Source organism: Lycium ferocissimum, chromosome 9 (genome assembly GCF_029784015.1).
Source record: "Lycium ferocissimum isolate CSIRO_LF1 chromosome 9, AGI_CSIRO_Lferr_CH_V1, whole genome shotgun sequence".
NCBI lineage: Eukaryota > Viridiplantae > Streptophyta > Magnoliopsida > Solanales > Solanaceae > Lycium > Lycium ferocissimum.
Genome location: NC_081350.1, coordinates 38127461 through 38146397, shown reverse-complemented (window position 1 = coordinate 38146397; position 18937 = coordinate 38127461). Strand labels below are relative to the sequence as shown.

The following is an 18937-nucleotide window of genomic DNA, read 5'->3' as shown; positions in this document are numbered from 1 at the left end:
AACAAATCAACTGCGATCCTTCGACCTACTAACAAATTTAACCTTTCTCTTTCGGGAAGTAGCGATTTAGAGTTATCAATCAAGGAATATAGTAGTCGTGTTTGTACTTGAATAGTAACACTTCTATTTTGGTTTATCCTATGTGAAAAAACTCACTGGATTTGTTCTGGTATGCTGTAATTTTATTCACGGAAAAAGTATTTCTCTTGAAAAAATGAAGGACTACGTCGTGTATCATCCTTTGATACTCAGTATCTGGACAAAAAGTCTTGTGACACGTACTATAAGGAGTTGTAATATTTGTTGCAAAGCATGAACTTGTTAAGAATATACACGGCTTTGTCTTATAGTCGTAATTATTGGACTGTCAAAATAATGTCAGGTTAAGTTAGAATACTCGGGAAGAAGTTATTTTTCATTTTTGGCTTTTAATATAATTTTAGTAAACCAAACTCATTTCTTGTAAACAATTTGCATTATTGTCATCTTTATGCAAAACAATGTCTTGCTACATGTATACTCCATATAAAGATGATTATGTCGTTTGGATTTCACAATCCTATGTTCATCAATACAGATATGATTATGTTGTTTTAAATGTAAAAAGGATACATATATATTTCCTACAATAATCTTTTGGAAGTCAAGAAAGTAGAACGAGAAGTAGTAATAGAATTTCTAAGGGGCTAATCTAGTGGTTATAAGTCACATTTAAGTTGCAGAGTCATCACATCGAATTATATATAAGTGTGACATAAATTATAGCTAAAATTTGCTCGTAAATGTAATGATACAAGTCCGTGTACGTAATGTGACATGGACAAAGATCGATCATAATGATTCGAGAATTATGTGGAAAAGGGATCTATGTCAACAAATTTGAACTTTTTCGGTTTATGCTCTGCTCTAGTTAAAGATTCTTTAATTTGAATTTTTACATAGGGTATCTATATCACAATCTTTTGGGATGCAACCTTCTCCGGTCCAGACCCTAATGGCATGGAATGTTTTGTGCATTTATTGATTTTTTTTTTCCTATTCATTTTATACAAATATTTATTTATCTCAAGATTATGACTTTTCACTGAACATTTCTTCCATATAACAATGTACAAAGAGGAAAAGCATTTAATGAAAGAAGTGATAGTAGTGTGATACTAACAGTAAATGCAGCAATGCAAGTGGAAGTAGAATCTGTGTACTTGCAAAGTTGGGAGTAATTAATAATTGGTAAAACTTAGGTGAGGAAGGCTCATGGGGAAAACAACCGGACCGTACGGGCTATGTCTTGAAGTCCAAAACAATTTAATGGACCTGATTTTAATTTGGACTCAATGGACCCACCTGGTCCCACACACTGACACATGTCCACCATCCATTTGAATATTTCCGTTACCGGCACCGTTTATGCTACTCCGTTAAATAGATGACACTTGTACATCCACGTGTCTAATTCGTGAAATTTGAGAAGTCAGAAACTTTTTTCTACTTTTTTTTTCCTTACATTTATTTACTGTCGTAGAGATGGAATAGTAGTGGTTATTGAATAGTGAATATATTCGGCAGAACTCTTTAATTAGATCGAGTTTTTTTTTTTTTTTTTTTTCCGGTTTGGTGTTGATCAGATTAAATAATGTCATTATAAAGATTATTAAAGAAAAAAAGCTTATTATTAGGATTTTTTTTTTCTTCATATTTAGAGTTCAAATTTGAAATCGCGCGAGCATATTGTATGATGTATCATCAGCAAAAGAAGAGGTTGTTCTCCTCAAACTTAAAGACTATTGTTGGATACGTTCTATTCAGAAATACTAACTCAAGAGAGACTGATTTATGAAAGTGATGAGGCCTCAACCAACAGTTCTGTTCTCCAATAATTTTCAAGCTAAAACCCGTTTTAACATATCATCTCCTTTGATGTTAAGCAAAAAAAAAATAGAAACGAAGTAGGGGTGGAAGGATCCTGATAGAGAAAATTAGAAGAATCGAGGGGGGAAGTGAGGCTTTAAACCGGACTAAGAGTGGCTGAGTGTCGGATAGAGCTGTATTTGTCGAGATTCTTTGTGGAATCTTCTGCCTTTTCCTTTTTTCATAACATAATAGCAGAGAAAGAATAAATTATCTCTTACATTGTACAGTAAATTTTAACAATTTTATGCCTCATTTTGTTTCTGATTGTTTGTTCCGACGAAATTATTTTGCATATTGTCTCTATGAAGGAACATCCATACATTTTTTTTTCCAATGACAATATTATATAGAAAAGTGAATAGTTCAACATCTTACTTAAGCATGCAACAACGTTATGTTCCAGAGTTTTTAGTTACATATTAGTAGCAAAAAATGTAAGAAAGCTAATCTAATTGAGGAATCTGTATTTTTAAATGTAGTCTAGTTGGTATACGAAAGCATGAAGCATGACCCTTCTTCTTTTTTAAGTCCACTCTTCCTTAGATTTTCTTTTTCCGTTAAACAATTACAACCAAGACTGCTTAGAGTTTAGAGTCAATTTCAGATTAGCTGATCAAAAGTTGTTGATAACCGTCAAGTAATGAAAATAAACTTTTAGTTGTCGTATAAATAAACAACTACGTGTTTGAATAGAAGTGCTAAAACTGATAAAACGCAATTAATGTGTTTGGTAAAGATCTGCTTATAAACTCTATTTTTTGTTAAAATGACTGAAATATCCTTAAAGGTATTTACACAAAAACATAAATTTAAAAGTTTTTTTTACATAAAAAAGGAAACTGAATGACATAAATAAAATAGAGAGAAAATTAAAAGTTATGCTTGATGAAGAGTATTTCGTAAATTACAAAAAATATTAGGGATGGACTCATAAAAATATTGGCCGAACTAAAATTACTTATAAGCGATAAAATCATAATACAAAATAACCAAACACACAAATAAATCAAAAAATATATATATAATCTAATTTGACTAGCTTATAATTTAACCAAACACTCTGTACATTTGCTAATAATTCGTTGTACAGCAATGCATGATAAGTGATCATGTTTATTTCCCCTATACAGTACAAAAAGAGAAACTTCCTCGTCCCTATGCATTTGTTGTAAAAGAAAAACATTAATTATCTAAATGATAATTAATTCTTTTAATTTCCTTTCCTTTTCTTTATAACAAAAAAGTGGAGGCAACATACTTTTGTATCCGTTATAACTATTAGCTTAACTACTGTAATATTTTACTCTTCCTTAAAAAAGTTGATTTCTTTTCTATTTTTTCAGAAAAGACTAGATTCAATTGACTTTGTTTTGGCACCCTACTGCTTCCTAGTCACTTGAAGCTTGTTATATTTTGTCGTGAATTAGTGAGGCACTATTACTTCTTTTTTACCCAAACAAAATATATTTATTTATTATTTATGCATCTGTAATTTGACTAATATAAATGTAAATTTAAAATGTGGAATAGAGGTTTAGGTAGGGGACATGAAGATACTGAAACACGCTTGGAATGTATGCCTATATTGCTAGATATATATATATATATATAGGTGTTTTTTAGTACATATTTTAATATTTTATTTTTGTTCCATTATGGAACTCATATCAAACTAGGTGTTGACTATAGTTTTTTGTAACATTAATTCTATCTAAATTCGTTTTGTTAGCTTAAAGTGCACTTTTGCTTCTTACAAAATACAAAAATTCTTTTGGTCTTCTCTCTTATTAATTATAAATAATATAAATAAAAGAAAAGTATGACTACTCATCACTACTATTTGTCTAAAATGATTAGAAAAGTGGACAACTCAAAAGTAAATTAAAAAGGGGAAAAAATAAATATGCCAGCACCTATTCTTAATCAAAAGGACAACTTATAGTACAATCGAGGTACCTAAAAGGCAAGTCGTTTAACTTAAGATTTTAGAAGCAAATGATTAATGAAAGAGTAGACCAGCTTAAGAATGATTAGGGAATTATTATGCATTAAGATTTTAAAAATGAAGAATCAAAGAATTCCAAGTCAGCAATGGCTAAGCATCCATGTGCAAACTCAACTAGCATAAATTCAGCTATATGTTGGCGAATTCAGAAAGTAGTAATTAAATTTGATGGTTTCAACTTTTCGATCTATATTAAAATTGAACATATTGTACTTTTGAAGATATCAGTGCATAATTATCATAGAGACCCAATATATATTTTAAATATTTATAGAATATGAGTTCATAATTTAATATTTACAGAAATATTGTGATGAATTTAAGTTCAATTGAATTCGTTATTTATAGGCTACATCTGTATGTGTATGTATTATTGTATTTTTCATCTACTTAATTTAAAACAACTGATCTACATTGGGTGGATTGTCAGGTTGTGATTCTTAAAGCTCTTTCAGTTATAATAGAGACAATATCTAAGTACATTATTAAGGAATAAACTGGAGGAGTTTAGTAGCATTAATAGTGATTAAACTAGAGGGGTTTAATTAGGACTAATAATATCTAGAAGCATGATATGCTCCACCACTCGTGTGCACGACTATACTTTGCCTGGATTAAACTACAAATTTTTAATTAATTTTCTTTTGTTCTTGAATAGGGCTTGCACGTGCCTTATTTTATGCTGAAAAAACAGTATTTTCATTTTCAGAAAGGGTATCTTCTCTTTGTTTATTTAACTAAACTAGTTATGTGACGCCGGAGCCCAAACTCAAGATATAAAAATAGATATTTTAATTAAAGAAATATAATTTGTGTTAATACAAGTGTGCAACAACGACAACCATATACCCATTATAGTCCCACAAGTGGGTAATTGCGTTAGTCATAATTAATTTTTATATAAGTATAATTTCAATATATGAAAGTAAAACTTTCATTCCACTCCTTTAATATTTTAACTTCCATTTTTATGAAATTATTTACTTCAAATCAAATACGGAGCCAGAATTTAACATTTATAAGTTATGTATCCTAATTTTCTAAAGTTATTCAGTTCTAAATAAATAATCTATACAAAGTTAATGAACTTTAAAGACAAATACATAATTTAACTTGTGCGCAATGGGATGAAGGTCGCTCCTCCTTAATTAGGGATCGGGGGTTCGAACATGGATATGGAAAAATCTTTAGAGTGAGCGCTTTCCCCGAATGGGCGCTATACAATGCGAATTATCCGGATTAATTGGAACAAATGCGGATATCGAGCCTCAAATAGAAAACCAAAGAACATGAAAAAATGAGGTAGGAGGTTCGATAGCTTTTAAAAAGTAGACCTTAACAAAAAAAAAAAAAAGTTGACTTAAATAAATAAGATTAGGACCTAGAAGTAATTAATTAAAAAGTTTTAAAAAAAATTGGAAATTCTTGTGAGGACTACAAAAGTCCCTATGTTTTCCCTTATATATAATAGTAAAAAGGATTAATTAATAAATGGAAAAGGTTGAATAAAATTCCACAATAAAAGACATAGGTCACAGTGCCCCATACACATAAAGCCAATATTAAAAGAAGATACAAACAGCGCTTTATTTGCTTTAAACCCACTTTCTTTTTATGGGAAAGATTAAAGAAATCAAATTTATTTAATTAAATTCAGTTCTTGAATTTTGACTCCGTTTATTCTGCTATGAGTCGACATTTACTGCAGAATATTAAATTTGAATATGGTGATCTTATAGTTATGGTTTTTAGTTCATAAATAAAAAGGCAAACATACATATATGTGGACGTAGTAAGAACCAAGATTCCATTTTAAGTGCATTGAACCTATTACTGAATTTAATTCCTTCCAAACACTGTTCTCAGCTTTTAATAAGTCCGAGTCAGTTTGCCCGCTTCTCGACTATTCTACCAAGTATTTGGTCCAGAGACGGAGCTGTATAATGTCAAGGGTTCAACTAAATCTCCTTCGTTGAAAAATTATACTACGTAAATAAGGCTAAAAAAAAGATTTACTTTGTTATATATAAATGCTGAATCACGTTAATATAGGAAATATTTTAGTTAACGACAGAAAGGGTAAAAAAAAAATTCTTTATGTTATAAGTCAAATCTCAAGTGCAACGTTCTAGTATTGCTTAATGGATCCCTTTGTAAATATTCTAGCTTCGCCACTGCCTGATACCTCCGTAACTCTGCCCACCAAATTAAGATCAGTAGTGTTTTTTGTTCTTCTTCTTTAATGCAAAACAATAATGAAATTGGAACTGTGTTATATTTTATTATTTTAACTAGGACCATAAGGGAGAAAAAACTGGTTTAGGGATTTATTGCATTTGAGTTGACGGTGCTTCAATGCTGGGTTTATCATCATGAGTTTTTGAGTGTTGCAAATACAATCTCGGATCATTCGCACTTTTGTCCTATTTTGTGCTGGCCTTTAATTTTTGCTCTTCAAATGGGCTGGTCTTTAATTTTTGTTCTTCAAAATCGAACTTAGCGCTGTAAGCGACATCGATTACGCATCATAATATTCATATTTATGGCGGTCGCATTAAAGAACTTATGCCCCGCTAAGCATAAGTTCGATTTTGAAGGACAAAAATTGAAAGACCAGCCCATTTGAAGGACAAAAATTAAAGACCAACACATTTGAAGGACAAACTGTGCAATTATTTCGAAATGTTAAGTTTTACCTTCTGCTTTGAGCCCAATTGAGAGTGAGCTTCCCAGTAGTCTTTTTCTTTCTGAATGTAGAACTCTTAACTATAAAATTCGTCATGTTTTCATACTCGAGATATCACAGATAGCACCGTAAACTAATAACTTATAATAAACGAACAAGAGGACATGTACTAAATCTTTATTTATTAATTCTTCAAGAAATATAAAAAAAATAATTGCTTTGGAATTAATTAAACTCATAGCTTTGTATATATTGCAAAAAATTACAGATATATTGAAGGTTAAAATTATTTTTTATGTATATATGGTAGGTGTTGAACCCTCGCTTCTTCGTATGTTTACTTCTTCATATTTTTGAACCCCTTCAGAAAAATACCAAGATATATCGCTCATAAATGAGTATGGTAGAGCAATACCTAATTCTTTTATTTTTCATAAGTCTTTAGTCTAGTGTTTACTCTCTTACATTAAATGTCAAACTACTTTAGCAGAAAACTTCAAATGCATTCTGCAACCTGGAGTGTCTGCATTTTTTCTCTTTTCAACTACAGTTCTTGTTATAAATTACAATATCTCACACACTTTCCACACCTTCAATGCTCTATATTTCATTCAGTTTGGTTGATGATGTAAGTACTACTAATGGAAATCAAGAGCAACTAGTACAAGTACTACTAATAGAAATGAAGAGGAACTAAGTACTATTAATCCAAAGCTACTGGCGTTCGGGTGAACCCATAAGTTACCTTCTATATCCGTCCCCAAGTATATTTTTTTTAATTTCAAAAAGTTTTGGGCCATACTAACCTTGTTGGCACAAACTATGATGTAAGCTCAACCACTTTGGTCAACCTACTCCAAAGCTACTGGTTCGGGTAAATCCATAAGTTACCTTCTATATACGCCCCTGAATATATTTTTTATTTAATAAAGTTATGATCCCTACTAGCACAAGCCTCGCATCCACAAACTATGACGTGAGCTCAACCACTTGAATTGACCTTAAATAGGCACCCAACCCAGGTACAATAGACATTTCCACCCTAGGCCGTGGGCCTTCTTGATCGCCCATTGACATTACCCTTGTATGTTCATATGGTATAAGGTTTGGATTTTTTTTCTCCTAATTATTTATTTCTTTTTCCTATCACCCAAAAAATTGCAAAGAATGAAAGTAGAGGAGAAATGAGTTTTTACCACTGGGATGCGCTGGCCCATAACAGATCTTGGGTTTGTACTTAGGCCCTTCTGATCTTTTGCAAAGAAAGGTCCAAACTGCAAGAACTTTGGGCTGCCGCTTGAAAATTCGGATCATTCAGCTTTAGAACCCTCTCAAACTAATACTATCTTGGGTTAAGGAAAAGAATAGCATGCCAATTTAAAACTTCATGATTGTGACTATTTTGTCATTACAACGGCAATGACTATAATAATTATCTAATTAATTGACTGGAAAAAAATAAAAGAGAGCACCCCAATACACTAAGCTGCTGCTATGCATGGCGTCTAGGAAGGGCCAAACTGCTGCAGTCGGACCCTGCATTTCTGCAAGAGGTTGAGAGATCAAACTTAGTCAACTTCACTAGGCAAGCCAATTTGCAGGATTGCCCTTCGCTAGGGTTGGTCTTTAATTTTTGCCATTCGCTAAAACTCCCTTCCCAGTTCGAACCCCCACTCAGTCAAAAAACTTTAAAAATTTCGTAAGGTAGAGATTGAATTTGCAAGGCAGAATTTTGCAAAATTCTATCTTAAGGCAAAGTTTTGAAGGCAATGCGAAAATTCTACCTTTCGAATTAAACATCTGCCTTGCGATTTTTTTTTTTTTTTTTTTTTTTTTTTTTTTAAACCGAGGTTCAAAGCAGTAACCTCGAAAGATAAGCAAGACAAAGACAAAAATTAAAAACCACCCAAATGAAGGGCAAAATCCTAGAAGGTAAAAGAGAGAGTGGAGAGAATTATTCATCTTCACTGGATTATGTTCTAATGAATTATTTCGTTTATTCTTATGTTTTCACTATTTATCAAATTACCAAAGACTGAAGATTAAAGTCTATCGACTGAATAGGGCCAACACGTGATAAAAAAAAAAAAAGGTCGGAAACATGGTTTGCAAATAAGTTGCTTTGCATTTATAATCATGAGAAAACCATCGGAGAAGTTTCCACCTTGATACTATATTAAATATGGCTACACCATAGGTGAGTCTAGAGCAAATTTTGCAGGTTCAATTAAACGCAGTGCTTGTAGCTAAGACTATATATATATGCATATAAATAAATATTTAAGATATACACACAAGAAGATCACACTTATTAAGAAGTTACCAGCTCTAGACTATAGATTCACCTCTGGGATGCACCATATTTACCCGAAGATGATTTGTAAAATACTTTGCGACTTCTTTGTATTTACCACTACATGAGAGATCACCAAAAGCATATGCAAAGTGCCAAACAGCTTAATTTTAACCCATCCATAGAGTTACATAGCCGTTAGAATCTTACAAACCAAAAAGACAGAATTTAAGTGTTTCAAGAGGTAACAACACAACCTTTCCTCTTGAACTGATAATGCATAAGAAGCACCTCATTTCTTAACACATTACTGATAATGCCCAAAAACACAGAGGGAAAGGAGACCCTCCAGACACAAAGGCACAGCAACTAACCCATGGCATACTTTTGGGTCCAGCTCCGAGCAGTTGTCTCATACTTGTTTCTGTCAGTCTTGTACATGTGAGCAATCTCCGGCACCAAAGGATCATCGGGATTAGGGTCAGTCAGCAGTGAACAGATCGACAGCAACACCTGCAAGGAACATATACAAAATAAACATGTCAGCTCACACTTGATCGGCCAATTATGCTTAAATATATTATGAAACAAGGAACCATGTGCTGAAGCATTAGAAAGAAAAGCTTCAATTGATGCAAGAGTTTCATTTGGGACGAAGCTAACTGTCATTTTTAGTGTTAAAAAAGGGAAAGATTTAAGATGCTGGTTCCCACATAACTTCAATCTGAAAATACTGAAGATGTTCTATATAAACAGTGAAAGACTGCATTAGGTGAATATACTTTAATCTCCTATGTTTGACTCACTTACGTTACCTAGAACAAGAACTAAAAAATCAACGTGTTAAAATTCCTCATAATGACCATCAACATACATTTGACAACATTCTAATGACCATAACCTTGAGCACTCTATCCAAACATGGATGGTATTAGAAGACCTCAGAACTCCTGGGCCATTAGTAAGAATTAAGAAGTGAATATACTTTAATCTCCTATGTTTGCTTACGTTACCTAGAACAAGAACTAAAAAATACGTGTTAAAATTCCTCATAATGACCATCAACATACATTTGACAATATTCTAATGACCATAACCTTGAGCACTCTATCCAAACATGGATGGTATTAGAAGACCTCAGAACTCCTGGGCCATTAGTAAGAATTAAGAAGCAAAATCAAAATATTAAATTAGTATGAGGATGGATACAGGAAACGAACTTCACCTTGGAGATTGTAAGCGCTGGGCTCCACTGTTCCTTCAGAATGTCAAGGCAAATGCTACCATTGCTGTTGATGTTTGGGTGGAAAACCTTTGTCCTAAAAGCTACCTGCACATTTATCTCCTATTAGTCATAGAAATTTGTCCAGGGAAAAGAGTGAGAAAAATAAAAAATGCAAATACATTACAGAACAGCATTCTCTGGAGGACAACTCAACTGCCTTTATATCTTTCTTGGAACTGGTAACTGTAGTATATATCTTGTGAGCAAAACAGTACATGGGTTGTCCTCAACTGCCTTAATATATTTTTGCACATTAACTTCTATGCCCCAAAATGTTGAATTGAGTAGTTGATCAATCGATTAGATTGATTGAACTTCTACACTCATGCACTTGGCCAATTAATTAAACATATTAATTGGACTCTTCTACACCAATGCACTTAGTCAACTGCTTTTAAAAGCATAAATGTCTAAAATGGGAATAATATGTCCAGAATTAGAGAAAAATTGCATGAAGAGACTTTTATCCATTTGCTGATTCTCTGTCAAATTCCAACTGGGTTAGGAACAAATCCTAAGGTAACTTCGGAAGGGGGTGCTCCAAAAACCCTTACCTCTGAGGAATCCAAGTAAATTCTTTTCAAACACGCATAATATGCAGAATTCCCCCGACAGGGCACGGAACGCAGGCACACTCCTTATCCCAATCCCCACCAGGAATAAAAATTATAGCAGAACTACACACATCGAATGAATAGCATTCTTGACTATCACCACACTCTACTTGCTAGAATTTCTTAAGACCAAAATAACAGTACCACAGTTAAGGTTAACTAGGCCTGTCTGCATAGTTTCTAAAATAAATTCAAGTATCTTAACAAACAGGCGAGATCAGTCCAACAATTGGGTCCTGTTTTTGTTTTTGATATTCATATCAATTGTAAGCAGTTACTCTACCGGGCAAACGAGCTTTAATGTCTGCACATGCATTAGACGATTAATAAGCACAAATATACTTGTTAACTCAATGATACTGCAAAGTTACCCAAGATAGCACCCTTTATTCTGCAACAGCATGCCAAAATATTTTTCTATGGTCAATCACCATAGATAAATTCAAGATCTGAATATTATAAGTTCGAATTCAGAATTCTAAGAACGTTTGATGTTGAACGAAGAACGTTTGTTTATAATAAAGGCTTTTTGTATCTTTGTTGGCCAATTTTCAGTTACGTCCCAATAGTTTTAACATGTGGCAAATATGTCCTATTCTTTTGTTACTTTTTTTGAGCAAAATTTTTATTCAAGAACATGTTACGAAGTAGTTTCAAGTGAAATGTTTTTTGGTTTTATACAATTGTAGTACACCATAGGATGAAGATCAAGTGAAATGTCTGCACATGCATTAGACGATTAATAAGCACAAATATACTTGTTAACTCAATGATACTGCAAAGTTACCCAAGATAGCACCCTTAATTCTGCAACAGCATGCCAAATTAGGAACCTATCAAGCCTTATCAAAATTTGTACACTTCATGTTGTAGGTAAAATACCTTGGGTGGCTTAAATGGATAATCAGGTGGAAAATGAATGGTAATGAGAAACAGTCCACCGGTATAGGGACTGTCAGGTGGACCCATAAGTGTTGCTTGCCAGTGAAACATATCTTCGCCAACCGGACCTGATGTAACCAATAAGAAGCAAGAGCATAACAATCAGAAATCTCCAAATGCAGACCTTGGACAATTTTTCACATAATATTTTTGTATTTAGGCTTAAAAAAACGACATTTACATTAGCTTGCCTAAGAAAAGGCACAGAGATAAAAGCTCACAGAATCAGAGATACCAGTTCCCAGATGCAGACTGTAAACAAGTCTCAAGCATGAGCATGGAGATGATAAGCTCGGGAAGAGGCACCTCTACCCTATGCAGGTCATTTCCAAGCTTTAGAACCTTGTTCTTGAAATTTTGTAGCCTTCCACAACCCAAAACAAAATATATGTTTCTTATCCCACTCTTCCTGATCTTTTTAACAAGAGCACATGCTCAAGGACTATATTTTTGGGGGGTAAAACACAAATTTAAACACCAGAAGATCATATTTTACTTTTAAATTACATCTCAGATCAATTTGAACATTTATAGACTGATACATTTATTTTGACAATGTAATTTACTGACTAAAAGCATCAAAAGTAAATCTGAAACAACAAGCTCCAAACTTTGGTTCCAGATCATATCCAGGGGCGGATCTAGTGCAATAATTATGGGTTCACGCGAACCCAGTAACTTTTGTCTAGACCATATCTCTAAATTAAGAAAGTTATTAAACGTATAAGAAAATTTAGCTCAGAACCCAGTCCTCTGGTTTAAATATTGTTTTATATTAGCTTGAGATCGATGTAGGAACTCAAAAACTTAAAATCTTGGATCCCCCTCTGACCATATCATATAACTTCAAGCCTTGAGTATCCCCACCGTCACAAGGTTGTCCTTGTTTATCATAATTCACTCTACCTATTTTCTCAATCTTAAGATATCCTTGTTTATCATAATTCACTCTACCTATTTTCTCAATCTTAAGATAATCAGCAACAACAACAACATCCAACATCCCAATATGATCCCACAAGTGGTGTCTAGGGAGGGAGGGTGGGATGTACGCAGACCATACCCTTACCTTTGTGAGGGTAAAGAGGTTGTTTCAGATAAGACCCTTGGCTAAAGAAAAGCATTTTTTCAAAAGGAGGTTTGAAAAATACAAGAGTAAAAAAGCTATGATGAAAATCGGCAACAAACAAAAGCATGGTCCAAATTCCAAAATTTACATCCCCTTTGAGGACGATGTTGGTAAACAAGGGCCCAAAGCTTTAGTACAAAATCCAAATGGCAAAGGTCGGGCCCACATCAGTAGTTCGATCCTGGTGAACCAAGAATGGTAATCAATTGAAAAACGGTACAGGGGTTTCCATTATCCACTGAGTTTCGAAAATGAAAAAAAGCTGATATCAAGATTAGCTTTTATTCATGTTGGAGTCCCACATTGGTGGGAAAATGGGTAATTGGTCTTTTTATATGGTCTTGGGCAATCCTCCCCTCATGAGTTAGGCCCAAAGTCCACATCTTAAGCTTAGCAAATCTTGATATCCTACAGAATTGACTATTTTTCAACCAAAAAAAGAAAAAGAGCCACTCGGCGGTTGAAAAATGTGTGATCATATAAGGAGAGCCATCTAAAACGATAAATCTAAGCAAAAATCTACCAACTTTGCAAGAAAATGAAGAAAAAAAAGGTTTAAACCAAGAACTGGAGGGTTTTAGAAACATTTAACCGGGAAAAAACAAGTTTTCACCCCCAAAAAAAAAAAAAAAGGAAAAAAAATACTTGGCGGGTGAAAATTTTGCAATCATATAAGAAGAGCATCTAAAACGATAGATCTAAGTAAAAATCTATTAACTTTGCAAGAAAATGAAGGAAAAAAAACGTTTAAATCAAGAACAGGAGGGTTTTAGAAACATTTAACCGTAAAAAAAAAAAAATTCACCCAAAAAAAAGAAAAAAAATAATTGGCGGTCGAAAAAGTTGCGATCATATAGGAGAACAGCTACAACGATAAATCTAAGCAAAAATCTATTAACTTTGCAAAGAAAATGAAGAAAAAAAGATCGTTTAAATCAAGAACAGGAGGGTTTTAGAAACATTTAATCGTAAAAAAAAAAAAAAAAAAAAAAAAAAAAAAACTTGGCGGTTGAAAAATTTGCGATCATATAAGGAGAACAGCTACGAAGATAAATCTAAGCAAAAATCTACTAACTTTGCAAGAAAATGAAGAAAAAAAGAACGTTTAGATCAAGAACAGGAGGGTTTTAGAAACATTTAAAAAAAAAAAAAAAAAACTTGGCGGTTGAAAAATTTGCGATCATATGAGTGAGCAGCTAGCATGATAAATCAAAGCAAAAATCAACAAACATTGCAAGAAAAATAAAGAAACACAAGCTATATCAAAAGAAGATTAAACTAAATAGTTCTAGAAACATTTAACCAAAACAAAAATGGCAGTTGCGATCATCTAGAAGAACATCTAAAATGATAAATCTTAGCAAAAGAACCACTAACTTTGCAAAAAAAAAAAAAGTATAAACTAAGAACAGGAAGGTTCTAGAAAGAAAAAAAGGAAGATTCTAGAAAGATATACCAGCGCTGCAAGAAGTAGGAGGATCTTTCTGAAGATCCTTTAGCTCTTTCAGAATTCGCTTCGACGCCATCCTCTAACAACAATCAAATTAAACAACATAAAATCACCTACATATATTATTAAAATAAAAAAATGAATTTACATACGAAGAAACAAATCAGAACAGAGAAAAGAAGATGAATTTTACCTCCTACAAAGATTGCTGATTTTTTTAGGAGTGTGAGGGTTTTTATGTTGAATGAACAACCTAACTTTGTTTTAGTATAAAGGCTTTTTGTATCTTTCTTGGCTATGTTTCGATAATGCCCCCATTGATTTGATCATTTGCCACTTTGGTTCCTTTTCTTATTCAACATGTGGTGGATACGTCCTGTTTTTCTTTTGCAAATATTTGATTTTCTAGAATTGCAAGTGAAATGTAGTAAACGAAAAATATGCTCCAAGGTTAAAAGGAGTAAGAATTTTTTTAAACTCATGATGTAGGGATCAAGGAATAAGCTTCACAACAGAGAGTAGATGCTTGGTTCAAATCATGCATGAGGGAGTTAGATGTCGGATTTGAAGCTGGACTTTTCCTTTATGACATTTCTTTAAAGTTCGGTTCGGAGCTGACCGACAAGACAGCCGACTGAGGGTCGAATGAACTACAGACAACGATCTGTAAGCCAAGTGACCTACTTGCAACCGTCATCACGACTACAGGCTGGCGACAGAGTGACGACCGACATGCAAGCAAGAAAGAGGCCAACTAATGGACAAATGTTATGGAAATAATATAAAAGAAAAGTTGAAGAGAGACAACATTTATTACGAAATATTATGGTGCGATAAATAAGATTTTTTTCTATCCGTAATTAAAAGTCTCAAGTTTGATCTTAAGAACAAAAAAATTATAATGGGCAACATTTCATTTCTTAATGTGTCTTACGCGCCGCGAATTTAAATTAGTTGAGCTTGTGATGTATCATATGATGTGCTTTAGTTGTTTGTTTACGTATGATTGGAACTACCATAGAGTTCATCTGGCTTAACCAATTGAAAATAGCTGATAAGTATCCAATCTTGAAAATATTTTCAAATGTAAAATATTTTTCTATGGTCAATCAACATGGATAAATTCAAGATCTGAATATTATAAATTCGAATTTAGAATTCTAACACAACTAATTTTTCAAATTTTGAGAAGTGAGAGTTTTTATGGTGAACGAAGAACGTTTGTTTATAATAAAGGCTTTTTGTATCTTTGTTGGCCAATTTTCAGTTACGCCCCAATAGTTTTAACATGTGGCCAATATGTCCAATCTTTTGTTCCTTTTTTTGAGCAAATTTTTTATTCAAGATTATGTTACGTAATAGTTTCAAGTGAAATGTTTTTTGGTTTTATGCAATTGTAGTACGCCATAGGATGAAGATCAAGTGAAATGTTGTAAACGATAATATACTCAAAGGTTAAAGGAGTAAGATTTTTTTTTAAAACTCATTTGATGTATGGATCACGGAATAAGCTTAACAACAAGGCATAGAGGTGAATGATTGAAAGTAGATGCTAGTGGTTCAAATCATGCATGAGGGAGTTAGAAGTTGGATTTGAAGCTGGACTTTCCTATATGACATTTCTTTAAAATTCTCTTCGAAGGTGATCGGCAAGACAACTGGCTGAGGATTGGAGTGAACTACAGACAAAGACCTGCAAGTTGCGTGACCTACTGGCAACCGTCATCTCGAGTACAGGCTGGTGACAGAGTGATCGACGTGCAAGCAAGAAAGAGACCAACTAATGGACAAATGTTATAGAAATAAAATATAAGAAAACTTGAATAGAGACATCATTTATTACGAAAGATTATGGTGTGACAAATTAGATTTTTTTCAATCCGTAATTAAAAGTTTCAAGTTTGAGCTTAAGAATGAAAAAATTATAGGAGGGAACGCTTCATTTCTTAATGTGTCTTACACACCAGAAATTTGAATTAGTTGGAGCCGCAAAACTGAGTCGAATCTAAATTAATTAGAGCCTCAAAATGAATATCAAATACCGGATAGAAATAAAAAATAAATGGAGACAATATAATATTGCAGTGAAATATGAGAAAAGGGAAAGTGTAGTTGCACTAAGGATTAATCAAAATTTCCCTACGCTTGTCAGGTGAACACAAGGCCTATTTTGAATCAAAATATTTTGAATGGAAAAGTATTACAAAACTACCATATAAACAAAGTTATTTTAATGATGGTTTCAACAATTGAGTATTATTTTTGGAAATAGGATCCTATTAATAGTCTTTTGAATGCAAAGAAAGTACGTATTAAAGATCGAATATGAAGAAAAAATTTCAAGGAGTACAAAAAACTACTCGATATAAATCCTAGATTATTTTACACATTATAAGGTTGTCATAGTTTAAATTTGATACATTGTGACATGATTAACTCTTGTACGAAAGTTATGTCATTCTTTGGAGTGGTAATATTATATATTCATTGTTTTCTTCTTCTATCTCTTAAATCATCGCATAAGCACGTCTGAAAGATCGTATTGAAAGTAATAAAACAATTAGATTAATGTCACATCCCGAACCATGGCCTGGGCGCAACGCAGCACTCGATGCCTGACTACAGGTGACTGAGCAAACCACATGGCTTGCTGACTCAACAAGGGCATGAATTGATGTGAAATAAACTATGGATATGCATAATTTAAGTAAAGCGTGGGACCATAAATCATAAGTCTAAAAATATCATAATGCGGAATAGTCTGAATAAACATAATAATAATGAGCCAAAATGGCTAGACGACTCTGAATATCTGACTAGTCTATGAAACCTCTGACATGAGTACGAGCGCGTTAATCGTTTACGGGACAAAGGTCCGGCATACTTGCCGCAAAACTAACATGTAATATAAATGATGTCTAAACCCCGAATGAGATGGGGCTCACCGAAAGCTGATACGAGCACGTCCTAAAGAGCAGATCCGTCGTCTTGTAAGTCAATACCTGCATCGTAAAATGCATGCCCCCAGACAAATAAAGGGGACATTAGTAACACTGGAATTGTACTGGTATGTAAAGAAATTAAATGAAATAAACATGGCACATGAAATAATAGAACTGAAACTGTAAGTTGAACATGAGCATGAGCATCATCTGACATGAGTAAATGTATAACGTGAGTAAAACGTTTCATGTGCATATATATACATATCTGTATTTGGTGGGAGAGCCGTAGTATAACCGACAACATGAAATCACCACGTGGGTACGTGGAGTCTGGTACCTGGCCCGACTAGCAGAGCAGCCCCACACCTTGCTAGGGTATGAGACATAAGCATGACATGAAAATGGATCAATTCAACTATCTGAAGGTGTCGTCCTAATCTGGGCGGATCAACCCTTCCCTACGTTGGCATACGTAGTTTCAGGCTATCTGAGCCTTCTCGATAAACCTATGCTACTCCCAAAACATGAACATGGATATAGTTGGCATCTAGGCCAATGGTCTTTATAACATGGTCTTTATAACATGGCTTGTAATCATGACTTGTAAACTTTATTCATAAACATGGCTTGTAAACATGATTTCATGAGTGTAGTATAGCATGGATATAAGCACATAGTATAACTTGTATAAAACATGGATGCATGTAGAAATTCATGAAAATATATGTAAAAGTTCATATCTTGCATTTTAGAACCCATGGAATGCAAAGTATGAGTTTTTATGGATTACGAATAGATTCTCATTAATCAAAATGGAATATTAAGAACACAATAACGAATTAATCATACAAACATAGTGAATCATGGTACATATACTTAGGGTTATCATGAACATGTTTAAGACCCTAGTTTTGGTAAAATTTCGTATAATCATGGAAGAACATGGCGTGGGAAGAACAGTGATGTTCCCATACATAGATAGAAACCCTATACACCTGTAAACGCTCCAAAACTTGTAATAGAATTCCAAAAGCTTGAACTTTGAACCTTGAGATGGGTTTTCTTTAAAACCCTAGGTTAGGAATGATGAACCCTTGTTAGATTACATGAATACATGTTAGAATTGACTTAGAAGGGCTTAGAATGGCTTACCTTGATGTTTTGGATTGATGGGAGAAGAAAACCTTCGTGCTAGGGCTTGGGAATTATGAAAACTGATTTTCTAGAATGAAGTGTCTCATTTATATTGTTTGTTGTCCGGGAGGCTAACGGTGCATTCGACGGTCCGTTGAGTTGCTTTGATGGTCCAAGTCTTATTTTTTTGACGTTGCATCATTGACGGTCCGTCGATTCGATCGTACTGTCAGTAGTCTGAGAAAGTCCAGAGAGTTTGCAAAACGAGGTTTCCTAGGGACAGTGCATCATTGATCGCCCGTCGATCAATCAACGGTCCGTCCCTCTGGCCGTCGAATGCCACCCGCAGAACTGAGTCTAGTTTTTCGACTTAAACTCCCCCTTTTTGGTTGCTGGGATTCATGAGTCATAGACGTAGCTTAGTTTAAAGGTACGAGGTGTTACAATTAATTATACAGGCTTCAATAAATATTTATGCAATTATTTTCAAAAAATAAAAATAAAAAATATTTTAGGGCCTTTTCTCAAAGTTTAGCTTTAGGC

At 33.6% G+C, this 18937-nt stretch overlaps 1 protein-coding gene across 1 annotated transcript; it reads right to left on the bottom strand.

The window, feature by feature from the left end:
• Positions 1–9025: 9025 nt before the first annotated feature.
• On the bottom strand, positions 9026–14459 carry LOC132030618 (SUMO-conjugating enzyme UBC9-like). The gene is made up of 4 exons (XM_059420322.1): positions 14322–14459; positions 11677–11804; positions 10121–10225; positions 9026–9408 (listed from the first exon to the last, which is right to left on the bottom strand). Exons 1-4 carry the CDS (start codon positions 14389–14391, stop codon positions 9265–9267), a joined length of 447 nt encoding a protein of 148 aa, XP_059276305.1. The 5' UTR covers positions 14392–14459; the 3' UTR covers positions 9026–9264.
• Positions 14460–18937: the final 4478 nt, after the last annotated feature.

Bases quoted from the DNA above. Each gene is read 5' to 3' on its own strand.
- LOC132030618 (XM_059420322.1), bottom strand. From the start codon at position 14,391: ATGGCGTCGAAGCGAATTCTGAAAGAGCTAAAGGATCTTCAGAAAGAT. The intron at 11,805-14,321 runs GTATATCTTTCT...TGGTTACATCAG, and splicing joins TCCTACTTCTTGCAGCGCTG to GTCCGGTTGGCGAAGATATG. The intron at 9,409-10,120 runs GTGAAGTTCGTT...TGTTCCTTGCAG, and splicing joins CAGCGCTTACAATCTCCAAG to GTGTTGCTGTCGATCTGTTC.